The 21,909-nt window shown below is 35.4% G+C and overlaps 2 protein-coding genes across 5 annotated transcripts in view; both read right to left on the bottom strand.

The window, feature by feature from the left end:
• The window catches only part of LOC135687979 (ATP-dependent chromatin remodeler CHD4), a 31,408-nt gene extending 14,534 nt beyond the window's left edge, over positions 1-16,874 (bottom strand). Inside the window, exons 1-27 of one of the 4 annotated variants that reach the window (XM_065204631.2) lie at positions 16,672-16,851; positions 15,232-15,308; positions 14,960-15,081; positions 14,371-14,424; positions 13,856-13,990; positions 12,124-12,376; positions 11,437-11,459; positions 10,778-10,924; positions 10,188-10,367; positions 9,532-9,598; positions 8,763-8,872; positions 8,215-8,414; positions 7,662-7,763; positions 7,245-7,283; positions 6,736-6,811; positions 6,081-6,272; positions 5,475-5,611; positions 5,073-5,136; positions 4,040-4,865; positions 3,555-3,718; positions 3,152-3,344; positions 2,589-2,710; positions 1,833-1,895; positions 1,382-1,498; positions 1,026-1,065; positions 582-686; positions 307-377 (exon numbers count right to left, since the gene is read on the bottom strand). In XM_065204631.2, the coding sequence (XP_065060703.2) occupies positions 307-377; positions 582-686; positions 1,026-1,065; positions 1,382-1,498; positions 1,833-1,895; positions 2,589-2,710; positions 3,152-3,344; positions 3,555-3,718; positions 4,040-4,865; positions 5,073-5,136; positions 5,475-5,611; positions 6,081-6,272; positions 6,736-6,811; positions 7,245-7,283; positions 7,662-7,763; positions 8,215-8,414; positions 8,763-8,872; positions 9,532-9,598; positions 10,188-10,367; positions 10,778-10,924; positions 11,437-11,459; positions 12,124-12,376; positions 13,856-13,990; positions 14,371-14,424; positions 14,960-15,081; positions 15,232-15,286 (3,657 nt within the window). In that variant the 5' untranslated portion in view covers positions 15,287-15,308; positions 16,672-16,851. Of the gene's footprint in view, positions 1-306; positions 378-581; positions 687-1,025; positions 1,066-1,381; positions 1,499-1,832; positions 1,896-2,588; positions 2,711-3,151; positions 3,345-3,554; positions 3,719-4,039; positions 4,866-5,072; positions 5,137-5,474; positions 5,612-6,080; positions 6,273-6,735; positions 6,812-7,244; positions 7,284-7,661; positions 7,764-8,214; positions 8,415-8,762; positions 8,873-9,531; positions 9,599-10,187; positions 10,368-10,777; positions 10,925-11,436; positions 11,460-12,123; positions 12,377-13,855; positions 13,991-14,370; positions 14,425-14,959; positions 15,082-15,231; positions 15,309-16,671 lie in introns of all 4 variants that reach the window. The other 3 variants (XM_065204634.2, XM_065204633.2, XM_065204635.2) reach the window with 3 other exon arrangements.
• Positions 16,875-18,845: 1,971 nt separating this feature from the next.
• LOC135687981 (translocon-associated protein subunit gamma) lies at positions 18,846-21,601 on the bottom strand. Its single transcript, XM_065204641.2, has 4 exons — positions 21,442-21,601; positions 20,605-20,731; positions 20,116-20,217; positions 18,846-19,166 (listed from the first exon to the last, which is right to left on the bottom strand). The coding sequence occupies exons 1-4, from the start codon at positions 21,566-21,568 to the stop codon at positions 18,971-18,973; spliced, it is 552 nt and encodes a 183-aa protein (XP_065060713.1). The 5' UTR covers positions 21,569-21,601; the 3' UTR covers positions 18,846-18,970.
• Between the last annotated feature and the right edge of the window lie 308 nt (positions 21,602-21,909).

The raw sequence follows: 21,909 nt of genomic DNA, 5'->3' as shown, positions 1-21,909 counted from the left end.
GCCTCCGACCGGCGGTCACTTGCTTGCGCACTTTTTCCAGCCCTGCGAGCGGTTATCTCAGTTTTATAATAATTTACCTATAACGCACTTATTCTCTGCAGACACAAAATTATGTCCGAGAAAGCATGGGCAACCCTTAGGTCCTGACTGTTTCAGCCATCTACTTGAAAACAGACGTTACAAATCCACCCAAAATCAAGTATATTCTCAAACCAAGGTTCTGGGAAATGCCTCGACAAAAACGCCTCACGAAAGCCATCGTCGTTAGCAAGGCGTATTTAGCTGATCAATATAACGCAGTCTCACCTCAATATGTCCACCGACCCTTGACAACAATGGCGGGAGGTCGTTCTTCATTTTACCTTTGCGACCTTTTCCTGTAAATAATAGTAAATTATATCAGGACAAATAAAGTACACTTAAAAGTAGTTTTACAAGTTTAGGTTACAAATTCAAATAACAAAGAAAGCGTTTAGCCCAGGTGTCACTACGAATAATTCCACTAAAAGGATCATTTAGGACTGTTTCGTCCCAACAGACACCAACATAGCAAGATGAAAAAACGCAGCAAGCCTGTTTACCTTCCTTAATGCCAATGCTGTCGTCTTCATCCTCGTCATCGTCGTCATCATGATAATCATCACCATCGAAATCTGAGCCGTCGTCCACTGTGAATAACAAGCGGGCTTAAAGGGGATAAAATGGGTAATAACAAAACATTAAAAAATCAAGATTGACTGAAAAAGATGGATGAAAAATGAATAATTCTGGATGGAAAACAAATCTTTGTGTTCATTTATAAGTTATGTAAACACGGGAAATCTTTATATTTCTAGTCAGTTGAGTTTATTTTCAAGTGAACGCTAACCTAAAACAGCAGGGTGGAAACTTTCCTTGGAAATAAACCCATCCAAATACAATAATATCCATTTAGTGAAATTTATCAGTGCGCTGACAATTTGCCCTTCCATTGATTAGTTAATACGCATTTTTCAGTCTGAAATAAACTTTATCAAGGAACTCACATGGTCCAGGGTCCATTATAGTGCCATCGACATAATTGACCTGAAGAAAAATTACAATTCTATACAATACACTTCTATGCAATGACTTTTCAAAGTAAATAAAAATGGAAAAATAAATCTAATCACATTGGCGTCACTCTCACATCTCAAGATAATTTTCTCAAATTTCTTAGGCAAGCATGGATGTCTTTGAGTAATCTTGCATTTTCCTTGGACATTTACTACTTTCTTTATCAACTTTTTACTTTTTATAAAACGCAAAAAAATTGTAAGGTCAATCAGTCATACTGTTGTCTTACTAAAAACATATATGAAACTTAGTATGATTCACAGTAATAACTTGTGGTTCAACCAACCTGTTTCCTTGCCCGTTTTCCCTTCCCAAGTGTACTTGCAACGTACTCTTGCTCCTGTTCATAATGATGACGTAACAGCCTCTCCCAGTAGGCATGGTCCGGCTTCTCGGCCTCTTGCTGAAGATTTAAGCGAATCAAATTGAGGCTATATCAAATGAACTAGCTGTGTCAGCAGGTAAAATATTTTGGTGAAATCATCTGATAATAACAGAAAAAAGCGTTTCGCAGCCAATGCTTCTGATGTTTTATTTGGACTGCATATAGAAATTATAGGTTCGTCTTCATCTTCCTTTTTTTCAAATTCTACCAACTTTCTTGAAAGCCAAAATTTTTGAAATTTTAGAAAACAATGTAACATAGGCAGCAACTAGAGACCCATTTGTTTATGGATACAGATAGACTTATAAAATTTTACCTTAGAAGAAGCAAACGCACAAATTGGATGATTTACCTTAAGAACTTCGACATCACTATCTTCACCCTCGTCTTTGTCTCTCACGACATAGCTGGCAACCTGATTGCAAAATAAAAGCAATATCGACTGTGAACAGAATACGCAATAATGGATTAATAAAACCAAGCAACGGTCTTTTTAAGATGTGCAAGTTTTATACTGCCTACAATTCAAATACTCATGGATTGTGGCCCTGACTACTTGCAACTAATTCAATCTAGCAACTTCTGATGACACCCATAGGCTTGTATCTATCCTTTGAAAGGACAGAGCAGTGGGCTTGAGGAGTAACCACTACCTCATCCATAGAAGTTGCAACTTTTCGAATCTATGTTTGCATTGAATGGATATGCACCAGCTTCAAAACGCTGTAAGGCTTTAGATACTAGCTTCTCAAATAAGTTTCAGAAAATTACTTCAAAGAAAAAGCTACGACCGAAAACGTAAAACGGCCACTTACAGGGCAATGAAATCCCAATATGTAATCAGAAGAAAGAGTTTCTGAATGAGTGATAAGTGAATTCATTGAAAATCGAAGAAAACATTTTCCTTTCGTTATATTTTCTTGTCAAAACAAAATTGATTATCGGAGGTTGAATGCAGAGAGTTTTTTCAATAGACAATCTGATAAAAACTCAATGAGAATTACTAACAGATTTCTGGCACTGGACGCGTACATCATGAAACTTTTTATAAATAATTTTCAACTTTTGTCGTCTGTGACGTCAAAGAGACTAGAAGTGGGCAACACACCTTGAAAGAAGAGAGGTATTCGTTCATAGAACTCTCTTTCTGCTCAATTCCTTCGTTTGACCGATCCAAGAGTTCTTCAACAGCCTTCATGTCATAGAAAATTTGGCCAGAATCGTTCGATACTGAAAGAGACAAGTAAGAGCAATCAAACAGAGCAGCTCGCTTGGCAAGGTAGAGTACTTGTTCATAATAATTTCTAAACTCATGAATGTATTGTACTATTTTATTACACGAGAATGGAATCAAGCGGCACAAATAAGAAACAGCCTTTATCAATAGGGGCTTATAATTCAAGGCAGCTAATTTTAAAAGCATACTTTGTATGACCCAATCAGGTTCCTCAATATATCCTTCTCGTGGTCCCGACTAATGTATGTGTGGCTTAAAATTAACCCTTTTAATGTAACTAATGAAAGAAATGACTTAATCAAAATGCACCTTAGTTTGGTGCTGCTGCAGGGACAAAGTCTATTGTTGTTCTCTCCATACACTACATGGATATGCGTGCTTCCAACCTTGAATATTTACACAACAACAAACCCATAAAACTTGCTGCCTCTCACCAATTTCGTCATCCTTAAAGAGATCCTCAGTACCGAACCGCAATATGTCATCAAGCTCCCCTTTCGACATGACGGCTGATTTCTGCCCTATTCCAGGCCTGACTACGAGATGAGTCAACATCATCTTTTTCTTGGCAACTTGCGTGATTCGTTCTTCGACGGAGCCACGTGTCACAAAACGGTAGATCATAACCTAAAGAACGTATTGGAAAGTAAATAACAAAACAGTTGTGGAGCAGATTATCAAACTTAATCTTTGAAGCAAGCTGTATAAAATTAAGATAGTTAGTTAATGTATAGGACCTGTATGGGACCGTAAAGTCTCCAAATTGTAAAATTGAGTTACTTTCTGCAATGATGTTTTATTACTTCAGTCTTAATAAGAGAATAGCCTTGAAAATACCTTATTTCGTTGTCCTATACGGTGAGCCCTGCTGAAGGCCTGGATATCATTGTGTGGATTCCAATCGGAATCATAAATAAAGACTGTGTCAGCAGTTGCAAGATTGATGCCAAGGCCACCCGCTCTCGTTGACAACAGAAATGCATGCGTGTCGGATGCTGGCTCTGCAAAATGGTTCAAAAATATTTTTAAATGAGAGAAGTTAACGTTGACAAAATACGTATGGAAATAAATGATTTTCAACGGAACATGTTTGATAGTTAGCACAATCGTGAAGAGTAACTACTTAATATAATCCATTCATGAAAAAACTGAATATGCACTGAATATAAAATCTTTTTTTAAAATAACAACAAATGGAATAACTTGAAATCTTATATCACTCCTACAGGTCTACTTAGGACCCAGCTATATTAGCAACGCTAGACTAAAACGTATATTACAGCACTGCGACAGCAAAATCAACAATAACAATATCAACTAACCATTGAACCTATCAATGCTGGCCTGCCTGACACTCCCTGTGATCGAGCCATCAAGTCTTTCGTACTTCCACCCGTGTCCTTCCATAAAGTCCTCCAATAAATCAAGCATTCTCGTCATCTGTGAGAATATGAGCACTCTGTGCCCCTCTGCAAATAGCCTTCGCAGCATTTTCTCCAGCAAAACTAGCTTGCCACTAGCCTCGCTTAACTCCTTTGCCCGGAAAGCATTATGCGGTGGCACCCTGGGTGCCTCTTCTGCAGCCATTGCAAACAGGTACGGATGATTACAACACTTCTTTAACTCCATCATTATGTTCAAAAGGGAGACGGGGGTCGAGCCTTTCAAATTTAATGCTTCAAAGTTTTTAGTTAAAATATACTTGTAAAACTTTTTCTGGACGGGGGTTAGCTCTACCCTGACAATGAACTCGCTCTTTGTGGGTATTCCCTGCAGTACGTCATGCTTCAATCTTCTCAACATGTGAGGGCCTAAGATTTCATGCAATTTTTTAATTTGATCTTCCTTAGCTATGTCTTCAAATTCTGAAAGGAAGAAGTTCTTGTCATAAAATTCTGATGGCGAGAGAAAGTTCAGTAGATGAAAAAGCTCTTCTAAATTGTTCTGTAACGGCGTGCCCGTCAGCAGTAGTTTGTATTCCAGGGGGTATCCATTAAGAATTTTAAAGAACTTTGATTGGCTGTTCTTGAGCCTATGGGCTTCGTCGACAACGAGGACCGCCCAGTCAATTGACTGCAAGGTGTTTGCATCAATAGAAACCAACTCATATGACGTCAGTAGCGCGTGGAACTTCACGGGACTGTCTTTCTGCAAAAAGGTAGAAGATGGTGTCAAAGGATCGCCATATTTTAATATGAATGCTAACAAGCTTGGATTTTCATCTGTCTTAAAGTCGAATCTAACAAAAATATATAAATCTATTCTGGGATGCTGATACAGTCTGATTTTCAGTTACACAAAGCTTGGAGCTTGGAGCAAACTCAAAAAGGTTCTGAACGAGTTAAGCCAATCTACCTTCATTTTGTATGGCTTCTTCCCTGCTTTCACGGCATCCTCGTCGAAAGAAAATTCGTAATTTCTAAAATAAAAAGAGTTTAAGAATATCAAATATGAAGAAAGGTAATGCTTCAATGTAAAAAACCAAAATAAATGCCTAAAAAGCAATGAAAAAAATAATTTTACCGAGCCAAGTGAAGAGGCTCATTGAACCAATCTCAGTAATTTTAAACCAGAAAAATTCAATCGTGGTCAGTCTTCATAAAAAGTTTTCTAAAGGTCAGAGCGTCAGCCCCATGTTGTTAGATTGAAGAAAAATCTTGTGAAAACTTAACCCATTTTAACTACTGAACTATCTCTCTTTGCTTTGCGAGTTTACTATTCAACCTTTTCAAGCGGTGCACACCCTAATTTTCTTACCTTATGACCGCTCTGTTGTCCCTGTCTCCAATGTAGGTGACCACGTACATGTCAGGTGCCCAGAATTCGAATTCGCGCTCCCAGTTGATAATTGTCGACAATGGGGCAGATATTAGAAAGGGGCCTTGGCTGTGTCCCTGAAAATGACAAAGTCAGAAAATGAACATCACAAAACTATGGCACAAAGCTTATTATTCATGACCAATTAGATGTGCATAAAATGAAAGCTGTTGGCCGTTGATAACACTGCCACAAGGATACAATTTCAAAGATACAATCTTCAATATCCTGTAAAAAGCACCACCTAGTAGGATTAAAACTTTTTTACTATCTCGACTGTAACTGTGATCGCACTTACTGCTTGGTGATCGTATTAAGTGTGAAACTCGTAGTCGTTTAATCATTTAATCATTTAATCATTTAACAATTTAATCATTTAATCAAAGATACCCTCATCTAGTTCGATTCACCTTATGGAACATTAAAAACATTAAAAAAGTTATCAACTGCCAATTACCTTTCTAATCATGTGGCATAAAAAGCCGTAGTGAGTAAGGAGGTCTACATATAATAAACGCATAAAATAAAAAAATTATAAAGGATTACCTCTTTAAACAGACTATACAAAAAGGCAATTGTTTGAATTGTTTTCCCCAGCCCCATTTCGTCTGCAAGAATGGTATTAGTTCCCTGTGACCAAGAAAACCTGAGCCAGTTGAGTCCTTCTAGCTGGTACGGATGCAGCTGTCCCTCATTGGCATCCAGGTATGCTGGCTGCTTTTCATACTTCTCTTCACACTGGATAAGCAACATGACTTAATTTAGCGCAAAGATTCACATTGGATTAAAGATTGGTTTTAATGAAGTTGATTCCCCATTACTTCATAGACCAAGAATTTTCTGGTGCAGAAGCGTGCAAAAATTGCAGGCCATGATTTCTGAACTCTTAGAAAAGGAGTAGATCAAGGGGTGGGGTAATGATGAAGCGAATCCAATTATTCGAACAGTTCATAAACACATGAAGTAAAAATAAAAGGTATGAAATGGGTCTTTAAGACTTGATGAGTAATGACCGATCAGACAAAAGGAAAAAAGTCGTCTATCCTTGAATGAGGCATTTGGAACAAATTTATTGAGAAGGAGATAATAGCACAACCAAACAAGATAACATAAAGCCAAAAATTACGAAAAAATATCAAAGAGGATATAAAGCAAACTGGTAATTGTTTTCTTTTAATCAAGTTTAAAGATGTAAACTCACATTTCCTGTGTACTTTTGCTTTTTAGCTTTCTGCTTCTTTGATGATTTCTGTTTCAGTCTTTTGTCGTAATTCTCTCTAAAGGATCAAGTATATAAAGCCGTAAATAAAGGAATATAAGTGAACAAATAATTATAAAAAAACTGAATACTTATATAAAGACTGTAATACTGTAATCATGCATGCTTCACAAAAACAAAAATGATATAACAAATAACATGATAGAAGGGTGTATACATGTTCGAACATTTGTTTATACTAGACCATATAGTTCGTTATCCATGACATGGACACTTATAAAATACCGTTCATGTCTGCCTCTTGAAAAATATATTTGTGGGCGATTATAAATGGCTGTGCATCTTGAAGTTCTCAAAGTACAGAACTTACAAAATTCGAAATAACAAAATGTTTCTAAAAAGTCGGTGAAAAGGATATATAGAGTTGAAAGTTCTTCAATAAAACATGAAGTCGTAAGAAGCGAATTTATCTTATTTCGCTAAATATATACCTTAGGTCCTGGTATTTCTTGATGTAATCCTGGAAATCACTGCAAAGCAAAACAATACATGAAATCTTAGGCACAAACAATTTTCTGCATGGCACTGTTTTTCCTTTAAGTTTTTGGCAATTGAAAAGCTATGCTTACAATCAGTAAACTAGTTTTTCCTCGTGATGTCAGTAAAACTAGTGATTCCTACGCCTGGAATTGCAGAGAGCTGGTGACTCTTGTCACTGGGGGGGGGGGGGGAAGCTCCGTCCAAGGCGAGGACACGAAACTCAGATCCGTTGTCTGTTGATCTGTTGTCTGTGACCAAAACCACTGAGAACGCCCAAACAAAAACTTACAGTTTCGTGAAAATAACAGTTTCGAAAAGCCTACACTAAAAGTGGAATCCCCCATCTGTTACAACTAAAAGTAAATCACCTTATTTCGGAGTTATCTTCGTCTTCAGTGGATTCCCATGTGCTTTGGTCATAAGGAAGCTCCTTCCAACGAACCAAATAGGAAACACGGCCTTTCTTCTCCCTGGAATAAAGAAAGTACTAAGTTTATGGAGAGGGAAAGAGTTTTAAGTGTAAATTCGTAAATGGGAGCCCCTTTCTCTTAGTTAAATTCATTTCCAAGTACATTTAATGGAAACTCTTACAGCAATAAAAAACAAATAGCAAATTCTTTACCTGCAGGTTAAATAAAATTCTAATAAAAAAAATAAAAATATATATATTGCAATTTTTGGCTGGCGATACCCTTTGAAAATTCCTCAAATGGCTAGATGCCGAATTGCTCAATCTTAATTCATAGAAACATTACTTGCATAATTTATACGTAAATACAATATTAACTGTTCAATCTGATACAGGTCTCAATCAATACTTAGAAAATTCCCTTACTTTGAATTGGCAATGACTAAAAACTTTCGTTTTCTTTATTCGCAAAATATTCTGACTATATTATATATTGCAAATCTAAAACTTACTTATGCCAGAGTATTCGATTAATCTGCAGCCACTCAGGTTTGATGCCATATTTGTAGAACCTCTCTTCCAAATTATTCTTAGGTTCTGTAGTCTCTTCTTCAGATTCGTTTTCTTCGGTGCCATCTTCAGGGACAGGGGGATCATTCATGTCATTTCTTCGACAAAAAACTCGAAACAACGGAGCATGATATTTTTCAAGCTGAGAAAAGTAATTAAAAACTTTAAAAGAAAATACGATCTGGAAAACAAGAAATCAAAGAATTGAAAAGAAAAAATGGATTGCTCAGCTAAGTCCTAGTTCACATGATCAGTTGGTGGTGCATGATATATATTTCCACATGTGATCTTTCAGAACAGGTCTGTGGATATCAATCATCATTTCATGTGCTACCATAGACAAATTAAAGGATGTAATCTTTAGATTAAATAATGAATGCCAATGTAAATATATCATTTAATTTTTAGGCCTATTAACAAATATTTCAACAGCTAATGATAAAACAATACTCAAAGATAGAGATAAAACATACTCATGCAAGATGCTCACCTGGACCTCATCGATCCACCGACACTTCCAATAGGAAAGATTCTGGTACTTGACAAGGAACTTGCGTATCTGACATAAGCCTGGTTTAGCACCAGCTTTGATTTCTTCCTCTACAAAACAAGACCAAGGAATGGCATTACTCAAAAATGTGTACTCAATAATTTAAACTGAATTCCATAAAACTACTTAACACATTTGTACAATTCAAGAAAAGCAAAGATTATCAAGCAGGGGATATTAAATCCTTACATTTTTCATTACAAAAGCTGTTTCGCTATTCAGATTTGTAAGGTCTCTAAGTAGGAAATTCATTCTATAAACGACCTGTTTAATTACTGCAATAAGAAAAGCTTAGGGGATGTGTATGTGAAGTATACAATAAAGAGCACATGATCAGTTGGTGGTGCATGATAACTTTTCTACATTTCTTCTTTCAGTACAGGTCTGTGGATATCAATCATCATTTCATGTGCTCTATCTAATCTGAAGATATGTCTTGAATATCAGTTTTTACAAATACAATCATTAACATATTCAATTAGAAAGAGAGAATAACAGATTGTATGTTAAAACTTGGCTTACAAGAGCATTGGAGGAATTTCAGATGTACAGCATAAACTTTATTTATATTACACTTCTTCAAGACATTCAATTCAATCAAAATTCTAGGCATTCAATTCAATCAATATGCATGCATCTGACTGATGTCTAGTTCCTCCATTTAACTGCTCAGTGTAAAATACTACAAAGCTGTAAATAGTATACACACCAGTTGGCTCATGCATCACAAATTTCCAAAAGAGTATTCTTTCAACCTTTTCCGGCAATGGATCAGCCTGGAAGAGAAATAAAATGAAACTAAATTAGCATTTCTGGCTGACTATTGAATCTAACTTAAATTTGGCAAACTTTGGATAGATTTTGTTGGACATTTAAAATGTGTTGAATCATAAATAATTCAAAACATACAGACAATGGTTTAAAGACCAAACAAAAAAAGAAACATTTCTTGCATACAGGAAACATCTTAAACCTGCCATGAAAGGAATACCAAGTTTTTTCACATCTTCACCTGTATACAGATTTCCATAATAATCATTTTGATAATTTAAGTATGAATCTTTACTTCAGAAAAGAGATGCAGCAAAATGGTCTATTTTTCTAATGCTCTTGAGAACCTGCAACTTGCAAAGTCTAAAGGTAAATGAGAAACAGTTGCAGAGCACATGATCAGTTGGTGGTGCATGATATCTTCTCTACACATGTATTTCAGTACAGGTCTGTGGATATCAATCATCATCTCATGTGCATAATTCATTCACCAGAAGTGATTGACTTTTCAACAGCAGGGCAGCAAAAAGAGAAATCAAATTTGCAAGCACCAGCCCTCTAGACTGTGAAACTCTTATAAAAACTGTTAATTACCTTGCAATGTGGACATTTCCATTCACCTTCAGGAAGGCCAATAAGCTCTGGCTTCAAGCATTTCATGTGATACGTTCCGGGACAATAATCACAACATAACAATTCACCACCATCTTTACAAACTTTGCAATATTCTCCATGCTCTTCTTCACTTTCCTCTTCATCGCCAAGATGATCTTCCTGGAAATACAAAACAAGTTGATACTGTGCTAAATATATTACAGCTAATAGGCTAAAAAGACTTTGTGGACAAAAAGAGCAAAAAATTTAATAAAAGAATGCTTAAACAGAATAAAGGATAAGAATTAAAATATGAAGCCTTTTCTTATTTTGCTGTCATTGCATACACATGTGTAGCCTGGATCATCTTACAAGCAAATAGGGCACATGGCCATCCCTCCAAGGCCTGCAATGGGATGGGAGGCATGCAACAGCGCACAAGCATGCAAGATTTGTCACGATTAATGTTTCAATAGAAAAAAATTTATTGCTTTGAGTTAACAAATAAATTTGTTTTGCGCATCCCACGCTTATCACACAAGTTTTCCATCAACATTGTTAGCATTGAGATAAATTTTCCATCAACCTACCTCACATTTTGGACAACTCCAGTCACCCTCTGGAGGCTCATCAAGTGGGGGGTCAAGGCATGTAAGATGGTATGACAAGGTACAGGTATCACACAAGAGCAGTTCACCACCATCATCACAGGCTTCACAATATGCCTGATGCTCAATCTGAAAAAACCAGGAACTTCCTAATAATAACCAAAAACGCGACACAAGACAGCCATCATGAGAAAAAATATGCAAAGACATGGAATTTCACATCCTTAGACAATGTATGCAAGATTTTAATCACAAAGCAACATATCATTGTCATATCAGATCATATCGTTCAATAGGGCAGATGGACACATGAATTAGGGCAGATGGACAGCTTTGTAATTGAAATTCTCAAAAAAGACCAATTTAAAAGTTCAAGGAAACAGAGCAACATGATCAGTTGGTGGTGCATGATATTTATTTCCACATGTGATCTTTCAGAACAGGTCTGTGGATATCAATCATCATTTCATGTTCTATGTAGCTTTTTCATAATTAACAACTTTATCACAATCAAATTCGCACAAAGTGCACAATTTAACCAGGAGGTTTCAAAAGTTACAGAAATAAAACTGTCAAAACATATGGCTTTGTTTCAAAGTAAGAAATTGACTTTGAACAATAAAAACAAAGTTTGTGCTCACCTTTGGAGACCCAACAGGATTTCCTACGGATGCAAGAGATAAAGTTGATTAACAGTTGATAATTAAGTTGTGTACACAATTATCCTTTTTACCATCATAATCCTCACCATTATTATTTTCAGTGTCATTTCATGCATTTATTCAATCAAAATACTCAAACCAAAGATTAACTTGAAAATCAAGTAAGACGAGCAACATGATCAGTTGGTGGTGCATGATAATTCTTTCCACATGTGATCTTTCAGAACAGGTCTGTGGATATCAATCATCATTTCATGTGCTTTGTAGCTTCTTCCTTATAAACAACTGACCCTAACTGGAACATACTTGTCCGCTTGCAAACTTCATACTAACAATGAGGGAATACCTTTGTGGTATAGAACAATACAGTTTTCTTATGATACCCTGACTTCAATGCTTATTACCATCATAAAGCAGCTGCCAAAATTACTCTTAAAATGGGTCCTTTCATGTCACTTGTTATTTCCCTGGTAAGGAGATATTAGGAATTTCAATGCACGAAGGTGTCAATAGTGGCCAAATATGGATTTATTTACTGGTGATTGGACAATATAATTTTATTCTGATGTTAGCATTTTGAAAAACATTTCAGATCTTTTGCTTGGATGGAACCCTTACCAGAAATAATAATGGCAAAAAATAATGAAAAAATGAAGACTAACTAACCCTTTTCTTTCATTGCTTTTCTGGCCTTCTTCTTTTCAGCTCGAATCTTCTTACTTTGAGTAGTATCTTTAATCCTAGCTTGCCCAGTTTTTCTTTTATGGGGTCTTTTCTGTTTTGCTTTAAGTTCTGCCTCTTCAAATGATTGACTTTGCTCCTCTGATATCAAAGCTTGGTCAAGGTTAACATCATCAATATTTACAACTCCTTCCCTTTCAAGTCTTGTGGGTTGCCTTGAGCTCTTCCGTCCACCTTCCTGAAACACAATAATTCATACGCTCAAAAAAACAGTCTCTCTGCCCAAGTCAGTAGCCCCGAAAGTAGATTCCTTTTTAAAAGAACTAAAATCTTGTTTAAAGGACAATTGGTTTTAAGAGTTTCCTGTTATATAAAAAATAATTTAGTTTTTCTTTTGCCATTATTTTCAACGATAAAATGGCTTAAAGCAAGGCTTGAAGCAGAGAGACAAGATTCTACTAAACAGCCTTACTTAATATCACAAAAGCAATCCAGGAAAGACAATTTTGTAGCAATTAAGTATATATTTACTCATTTTAAAGTGCTGTTAATTTAAACTGTTTCTCTCAGCTTTACATTGCTACATTGCGTCATGCTTACTTGGCCTCTCTCGTTTCTCAATCTAGATCTTTCCATCTCCATTACATCACATAACATCAACATTACATCGTACTCACACATCCTTCATCAGCAGATTTATTTTTAGAGTTAAGGTATAAATAATCGTAGAGTAAGTTAGTAAGCATCTTGAATTGAAGCAAACAGAATTTGATTTTCTCTACGCATCTTCTCAACACATCAACGGGTGAGATCATGCATTCAAAACACATTTATTCATTAGCACGCACAGCAAAGGGGCTCAAAGGGGGAGAAAGTAGACATAAAAGGTATCCAAAGATAATTTTAAAAAGATTTCTATTAAATGATCATGACAGATTCAAAAAAATATTCCTAAGTAGATTTGTCCTTGATTGCCCAGCGTCTGGCATTACCCATGACTACCCTAATCAAATCATTTTGCAAAAAAATTCACAAACCAAAGATTAATCTGAAAATCAAGTAAGAAGAGCAACATGATCAGTTGGTGGTGCATGATATATCTTTCCACATGTGATCTTTCAGAACAGGTCTGTGGATATCAATCATCATTTCATGTGCTTTGTAGCTTCTTCCTTATAAACAACTGACCTTAACTGGAACATACTTGTCTGCTTGCAAATTTCATACTAATAATGAGGGAATACCTTTGTGGTATAGAACAATACAGTTTTCTTATGATACCCTGACTTCAATGCTTATTCCAATTATCAAGCAGTCGTCAAAACTACTCTTTCTAAGACGCGTAGAGAAAAGAGAGTTTTGTTTGCTTCAATTCAAGATGCTTACTAACTTACTCTACGATTATTCATACCTTAACTCTAAAAATAAATCTGCTGCCGAAGGATGTGTGAGTATGATGTAATGCTGATGTGATGGAGATGGAAATATCTAGATTGAGAAACGAGAGAGGCTGAGTTAGCATGACGCAATGTAGCAATGTAAAGCTGAGAGAAACGGTTTAAATTAACAGCATTTTAAAATGAGTAAATACTTTATTGCTACAATTTATTATATATACTATAAATGGAAGTTGCAAAACGCATAAAGACATTAAAAGCCTGAGTCCCTGCTTGAAAATAGGAAAATCAAGTGATGCCGAACTAATTTGTGAATATACCCTATATAGTTTTCCTCCTCTTTTTACAACTTTCATTTTTAAGGAGCCAGTGGTCTCTGGTGGAATAAAGTCATCTCCAAAATCATTGCTGTCATCCCAGCTCTCTTGGAGTGTTGAACTTTCTGGCGAGGCATCCTAAAATAAGTTTTTAATGGATTACAAAAAATAACACCAGCTACATGAAACATTGATAATTTTTCAACTATATATAAATATTCTTTAATATATAGGACCTTATCGCTATAAAAATCACTACCCATGTTTACATAGTGGCTGTGATTTACATTTGGATTGTGATTTTTCTAGTAGATAGCTGGTGTTATAATTTTCTATGTAGACTAATCCAGCATTGATAAAAATTATGAGGCCCAACATTGTCAGTTTTCATCAAACTTAAGAAATAGTGCCCAAGAATATCATTATGACAAAATCTTTATTTTTATGTATAAGAAATGTGTAAGAATGTAATTGTGTATGTGTAAGTATGTGTAAGAAAAGAAATTGTTTCAACTCACAGCCAGCTCATCAGGCAAACTTTCCTGTTGTTCGTCCGTGACATTGTCAGAAACCTAAAAAGAATCAATATTTCTAAAATTTCATAAATTAAAAATTTTGAATTCTATGACAAAGGCATATATTTATGTCATGTGTATCAGTCAAAACCTCTTCAAGGCATTTTGAAGGCAGTCTGTCCCCTCAATGATTGGGTAATACAAACAATGGGTTTTCTTGCCTAAACTCATTACACTACACTGGCTTTGATTGGCCTAGCTTCATAAGTGAACAGTATTTGAAATTGCCAGCAAAAAGCTATCAGAAATGTCAAGATTTAATTATCGGAACTGAATGATAATAATGGAAAAATTTCCTTTTGCTGTTGACATATCTGTCGCACAAACCAAAGAGAGAACAAATTTTTTCAATCACACCTTCACTACAACAAGAACACAGTCATTTGATTCTCAAGCGCTAGAATCAAAGTTTTCTCTGATTGGTTTAAATCATCTTATTATTGATCAAGACTGCTTTTAGGATTGAAAAATATAAAAAAAGCTATCTGTTTTCTATTTCTCAATGTTCACAAATATCGACCGATGAACATACATCGTCTTTTATTGACTCATCGTCTCTCTTTCTTTTCTTCTGCGAAGGACCATCGTTGGAACTTTTCTTCTTTTTTGACTTCCTCTTAACTTTCACTGGTTCAAATGAATCAGCACTATCTTCTGCAATCAATAAATTGAAATGAATACACAAGCACACCATGTAAAAACAGAATATTCAAGCAAAAGGGTTTTAAAACAAAAATGGAAATTATATATATATACTCAAAAGTACTTTCTTCATTTGAATAAGATGAATAACAAGTTACATACTGTTCATTGTTTTAATAAAATCCATTGTTTTTTCTTGTGCCTGATTTTTATTCATATTCTCAGCCCCACAGTTGATCCTTTTGAAAAAGTACTTGGTAAGTCTTACAACTGGAGACACGAAAAACATGAAACTGGAATTTGAAACTCAGATAACATTCTCGAAAACAGCATTTGAAAATGCTATTTTTGCTTTTCATGGCAACAGGTAAAAAAACATCTTTTGAAAATGCTAGCCTTATTTGATTTCAGCTCTTTTAACCATAATGATATGCGTCAAAGTAAAACTCACAGACAGCGCAGATTAATAAGCAGTTAATTTTTTGAATAAAAACTTAGGATTCAATATATTTAGCAAAGTTCAGTCTTTTGTTCAATGTGCATATAATGATGTGGAGAAAACATAAAATTGGAAAAAAATCATGTTAAATATGATAAATTTTAAAGAAATCGTTCAGTGTACTGTTTCCGCAGTACAAAAAACAAAAATTCGAGATCGTCTTAACGTATAAACAATAGCCAGTTTTGAGTCTAACCGTTACAACCCTGTTTACTAGGGCAGTATCCAGACAATAGAATTAACCCCCGTCTTTGAAATAAAAAACTGGCCTAAGAACACCGCTTCCAGCAAATTTCGCAAACTCGTCATTATCGAGTGGCTTCCTTTAGTTTTGGCTACACTTCAAATAACTATATGTTATTAAAAGCTTGTCTTAATATAACGTCGAAGACACGAGCGCAAAACGTGATCATTGCTGCCAAAATCGAATATTTGAGCATGTGTTCGCTTTGAATGGTTGCGCGTGAAGCGAAGAATCGAAATGGCTCACGATCGGGTTTACGCGCGAAATTGAAACAACTTATTTAACAAGAATTGCCAAAACACCATAACACGAGTTTTACAAAGGTATAAAATGGTACTATTGACGTCATTAGACTTTTAAGCTACACAAAAAAAAATCAAAACCCTTGCGATGGCATCTAATAACATTTAAAACGGAGGACAGATGACAAATTTTGGGGGAGGTCTTTTGGGGAGCAGACAAAAACTAATGTGCCGAAGAAAGTAAACATTTAAAACTGAACTTGTACTGCAAAAGATCTAACAGATATTACTGCAGCATCTTAAACTATAAGGAAACCATTTCCAATGATTAAACTTTAAAGCTAATCGTACAAGATTTGGAGCTGATGTGAGGACAAATTTGGTGGGAAGGGAATGGCGGAAAATGGAAATTTAGGGCTTCGCAAGTAGAGAAGTACAGTCATCAAAATTGTGATATTAAAATGGGAATACAAGATACAGGAATTATTTAAATGTTTTTATAATAGGCTATAGATCTAAAGTAATCAGTTACGTACACAAAAATGAAGAAAAACAAAAGATTTGGTGTTAGGATCGCCGATGATCAAATCAGCAAGGGAAACGAGCAACTTACTTACCGCTAAAATCAAAATCTTTGTAAAATCGTTCCTTCTTGTTCCCAGCAGGCATACTTATCCGGCTTCTCCACTCCCTTTCTCTTCTTGCTAAGTTTAACCTTGCTTAGTTTTATTTTAAATGCAATTTCTAGTGCTTCATCGCTTTGAATCCTTTGCATTCATGCCTCCGTTCTCTGGATTGAAAGCCGTCAAGAGAATTTTAGAGCGGGGGTGATGCATAATAGATTCATACCCCCTGAATGTTTAGCAAGGAGAAAATTATTTTTGATCATTGATTTTTAAAAACTTCTTCTTTTAAAGGTTGTTAAAAAAGTGTTTAATAAAGCCGGTCTGAGCAACTTTGCTTTGTTATCATCTTTTGATTACCCATAAAGTCAAATAACTTATTATATGTATCTACAACGAATGCAACATTTAAATCATTAGCACCCGTGAAATAAATTCTCCTTTATACTGTTGGCATCCCTGAAGATCAGCTGGAACAAAGAATTACGTCAGAATCACGTGGATTAAAGCTTAAATTTGAATTCATACATAAATTCATTCGTAATATTTCAGAAAAAAGTGAAAATATACCTTGATTATTACATCTTTAATCACGTTAACGAAAAACTACCATTTGTTGGCAGAATTTTTTGCTACCGTTGATAAGTTTCACGGGCAAATCCTGTAGTCTGTAGTGACACAGTGTTGCCCCGAAGGGGGCCTGATTTTCACTTGATTTTCGGCAATTGTGGGGGAAACACCCAAGGGCTCCAGTCGAAGCAAATAGTAACACTTTTTTTATTCTTGCCAATCTTTTTTATCATTTTTGCATTAAAGCTTTTATGCTCTTTTCATATAATACACCAATGGTTGCTCTTTTCAAACAATGCACCAATGTGAATTTTGTTCCCTAAAATTAAGAAAGTGTGAACATCGTTTGAAGGAAGTTTGTCTGTTGTTTTTTAATAGAGGTACGAGTATTAAAGTCCGTTAACTGTTCTCTTTTTTCGTCTTTGATTCACTGAAGCGGTACATTTCCTCGAGTGCCTTGAGAAATAGACATTTATGATCCGACATGCTTACGTAATTCTTCTTCAGATTGCAGATATATATTAGAAATTAAGCGACACTAAGACATCACAAATTTGCAAAGACGATATTTTTGTAACTTGCGCCAATTTAATTTTCCAGTGAGATGTCAATGCAAACGTCATTATTTCGAATTTTTTAATTTTGACCTAGTATCGTGAAAGAGCGGTATGAAATTACTTCTATTGCAAACAACCAGATTAATGTTACAAATTGGTTGGCCACTTCATCACTGGCGATTTCCCTTAAAATCATTGTGATGTGGCTTCTCTTATCACTTTATGAACTAAGCCAAAGGAGCTACAAAGTCAGTTAGCAAACTTTGAACCTCTCATTGGCCCAATGTTTAGGATTTTTAACTGATTTTGAACTATTTGAGGTATTTCATTCTTTTAGATTATATGGTCCAAAAAGTCAAGAGTTTCAAAAATAAATTTTTATGACACTGTTACTGAAGGATTTTTGTACCCAAACACACTTTCAGGTACACTATGAACTAAACATTCAGAGAAAAGGGCCAAGTGCTTCAGAAGTCCCTCTGTAGAATTGTTTCTTAGTGTAATAAATAAGCCATGTTTTTTTGAATACAGCTTGAAGATATCACAGACTAAACAAATTTTTTTTATTCTTCTGTCATGTTAGCTAGTCAATAGCACTACCTTACAGAATTTTGGACATGGATATGTATCTGATGAGGTACCAGGGGGGGGTGACCTGCCCCCACTTTTTGAAAACCTTTTTATAAAATTGTTATTTGGTCAGCAGGTACTTATAACTGGAACATTATGATCACAAAGCTTTTGTCCACACAACACCCCCTCTCATCATCAGGGTGTTCAAAGAAGTCTACTGATCGGACAATTCAAAGTTGCCATAAACATTTGAAGCTGTTTTGACTACTGGATGCAACAACAAAGGAAGGGGGCATCCTACTTATGCAATATCAAAAATACAGGGCAGTACTTAACTCCAAAAACTATATACAATGTGATGAGATTAACAATGATAGCATTGGTGGGATTTTGATATACAGACCAAAGTTTGTGGCAAATGGCAGAACCTGTCTTATGTTAGTACGCAGTGAACAGATAAAAATACAATTGTAGACCAATAACTCTTTGATAATAAAGTTTCATCTTGACTGCAGAATGAATTTAGTTTTAATTTAACAAAGGAAGGGCTACAAAATTAATCTTCAAATCAAAGTGGATTTTTGTAGTCCATATTATGAGCCAGTGGACAATAAGGCAACAAGACCAGCAGCCACACCAGTTGAAACTGTGAAGTTGACTGTAGGCCCAAATGTCTTCAGCAAGTAGAAGGATGCAAGAATCACCAAAAAGATGTACAGCACATTGTTGTAAAAAATTGCAAAGGTTGTAGCTTCTGTGTCTGAAACTGTGTTTTTCTTCCAAAGGATTCTGAAAAGCATAAATATGGCAATGAATCATGCATCCTATTAAGAGCAGACAAAATAAGGTCCCATTTCTGAATGATCTGTCTACTTTTTGGTTGCTTTATTGTTATGTTGCTTTTGCTGGTGACATGTTATACCTTATGTTTAAGATGAGATAATATTTTTCACAGGGGTGAAAAATGATGATTGAGGACCAGTCCTATCTCAAGATACAGGCACAAAATTCACATTAGTTCCCTGTCAGCATAGTGGCATACACTCATTTTGATGCAGTGGCATAGGAAATAGCTAATTTCTAACATGGCATAGAAAATAGAGCATTTGTCATACTTTTGCCACACATCTCTTAAATTACAGATTTATTATTTTCGCATGGAATTTGTGCCATAACTTTATTATGTACATCTACTGTTCTCCATCACCTTTTTGTGACCAATTACAAAACTTTTGCCCAAAGAAAGGAAACTGGATGTCCTACTTTGCTGCAATTATACTTTCAAGCCCTTAAGAAACCCAAAGACTTTTTACTCCTTCACTTGTCCAGCTTTTATTTAAATCTGCTAAGATGTAAAATTTTCAAGTCCATCTAATTTGATACTTGTGAGTTTTTTTTAAAAAAGGGCTACTGAGGAAACCAGACAAACTTAGCAAAAATAAAAAAAACAAACGTCCTGGAAAAAATTGGGAATAGAAAAAGATAATTTTGTTAGCATGTGTGGGTAGGGGCACATTCAGACACTGTGTGTCACAGAAGGGATTGAATATGTAACAATTTCCGAGACAGATATTACAAGAACTTTGACAAAAACTGTGTCTTTTACAAGAGCACTGCTCTGCCCCATAACCTAATTTTGCAGCTGTCATGGCATGCATTTAACTGAAAAAACAGTTATATTTCTATCTTAAACAAAGACAAGCCCAGAAGACATTCAAATATTAAATATAAAAGTTACCTGTCATCTTTTTCTTTCCTTGAAAGCTTCTTTGTTTCTGGCTTTGAATCTAGCTCATTGTTGACCTCTTTTGCAATTGCATTCTCCCTTTTCTGGGCTATCCTGAAAATCATAAATAGTTGCAACTTAAAGTGATGCTTTGAAGAATGAGAAAACATAAAGAGCTTTGAGTGAAGTTATATGATAGGACTCCGCTTTTGGAAGTGTTTACAAGACTTTGTGTTGACAATTAACCCCATTTTTCTCAAAACAAAGGTGCTTAGTGAATAAAACTTGCAACAGATTAAAAATCGGGGATGGTAAAAAACAAGTGCCCGTCACTCTTTAACAAAAGGCTTTTGTTTGGACAGGAGTGGAGTGGAATTACTCTGGAAAAGTGCACAGCCAACAAAAAAAGGTTTGGCTAACATATCAACAAAAAATTCCTGGTTCTTTTCAATATTCTGTGCAACTAAAAGTGTTGCATCAACGGACAAAAAATGAACTTACTTGTGCTTCATTGTAAACTTGGTGTTCTTGTATGCAAATGCTACTAAATATGTTGCTAATAGAGTCCCAACAACAAACAGTGGAGCATATGTATATGGATCCATCAAGTGAATCTTCCAGAAAAGCCCTTTAAAAAAATTAAGAAGGCATGTCATTCTAAACAGCTGTAAAATGCTTAAATTTAAGAACAAATTGTACCCTTAACCAATTAATTTACAACTGTTTTTTAATCAATTTACAGCAAGGTCTGACTGTAGTTCAGATTTGTTATTGTACATAGAGCATTTCTAAAGGACTCCTTAACAAAACACCTTGCACCCAACTGTACTAATGGTTTTAACAATGATAATAAGAAACAATACCACTCGCTTGTTGGCAACCTCTTTGATCATCAAATAAAATATAAATATTACAAGCAAGGCATGATGATTAACTTATATTACAAAGATTTTGATTACGCTCGATCTACTGAAAACCAATTCTAAGTGATAGTGCTCTCTACTTTTTGGTCTACCAATTTGGAATTATTTTACTTGAGAAATTCCTTCAGTAGTTGTTCATCTTCAAACACTTTTATTGCAATTTTCCTTAATCTGTTTATGTAGCTGATTTAAGGTAACGAAACATACAGCTAAAGGCGAAATATACTTTCGTACCAAAACATAGCAACCCAGACACTTACTAGAACATTAGAGCCTGACATTAAATTAAATTCACTGTATAATAACACAGAAAAAGACAGATTTTCTGGCTTATATATACACTTTTGATAAACTAGGCCTAAAAATTTGACTATTTTCAGTTCGCAAAATGCCTATAGACTGCCAGGATACTTACATAATGGCAGGATAGTGATCATCAACGCATTCAAATAGAACAGAGCTTGCGACTTCTTCGTAACAGTACGGCTGAAGTCCTGTAGAAGGATTTCTTCTTCTTGCGTGAGTTTCTTTCCACCAGCCATTTTGATTCTGAAGCCCAAGGGAAACAATGTAAAGTCGCGTGTACTTTTCTTTTAAAAGATAGAGCCCAGATCCCAAGCCTCCGCAGCACCAGTAGAGGATTTTATTTGTGACGTGTGCCTTTTTGTCAGTGATTTTTGCTCACCAACACCAAGGGGTGGCTTCCTAAAAAGTTAAAGAGGGCGGCTGTGCTGTAGGCAAATTTTAAAGGCTACACCCTCAAAACACCCAATATGCTTGCATTTGTGTTAAAGACTTTCCGTTGTGTGCAAGACTGATAAGAAATTGCTTACTTCATTTTCTTGATCACCTTTTAACTAAAACAAACAAAGCACATGATATA

Source organism: Rhopilema esculentum, chromosome 19 (assembly GCF_057945365.1).
Source record: "Rhopilema esculentum isolate cy_ngs chromosome 19, ASM5794536v1, whole genome shotgun sequence".
Lineage (NCBI taxonomy): Eukaryota > Metazoa > Cnidaria > Scyphozoa > Rhizostomeae > Rhizostomatidae > Rhopilema > Rhopilema esculentum.
This window is presented reverse-complemented; position numbering and strand designations above follow the sequence as displayed.

Excerpts from the sequence above, each read along its gene's own strand:
- LOC135687981 (XM_065204641.2), bottom strand. The coding sequence starts at position 21,568 with ATGGCTGGTGGAAAGAAACTCACGCAAGAAGAAGAAATCCTTCTACAG. Across the intron at positions 20,732-21,441 it reads GATCACTATCCTGCCATTAT|GGCTTTTCTGGAAGATTCAC; the intron begins GTAAGTATCCTG and ends ATTTTTTTAAAG. Across the intron at positions 19,167-20,115 it reads AGGAAAGAAAAAGATGACAG|AATCCTTTGGAAGAAAAACA; the intron begins GTAACTTTTATA and ends TATGCTTTTCAG.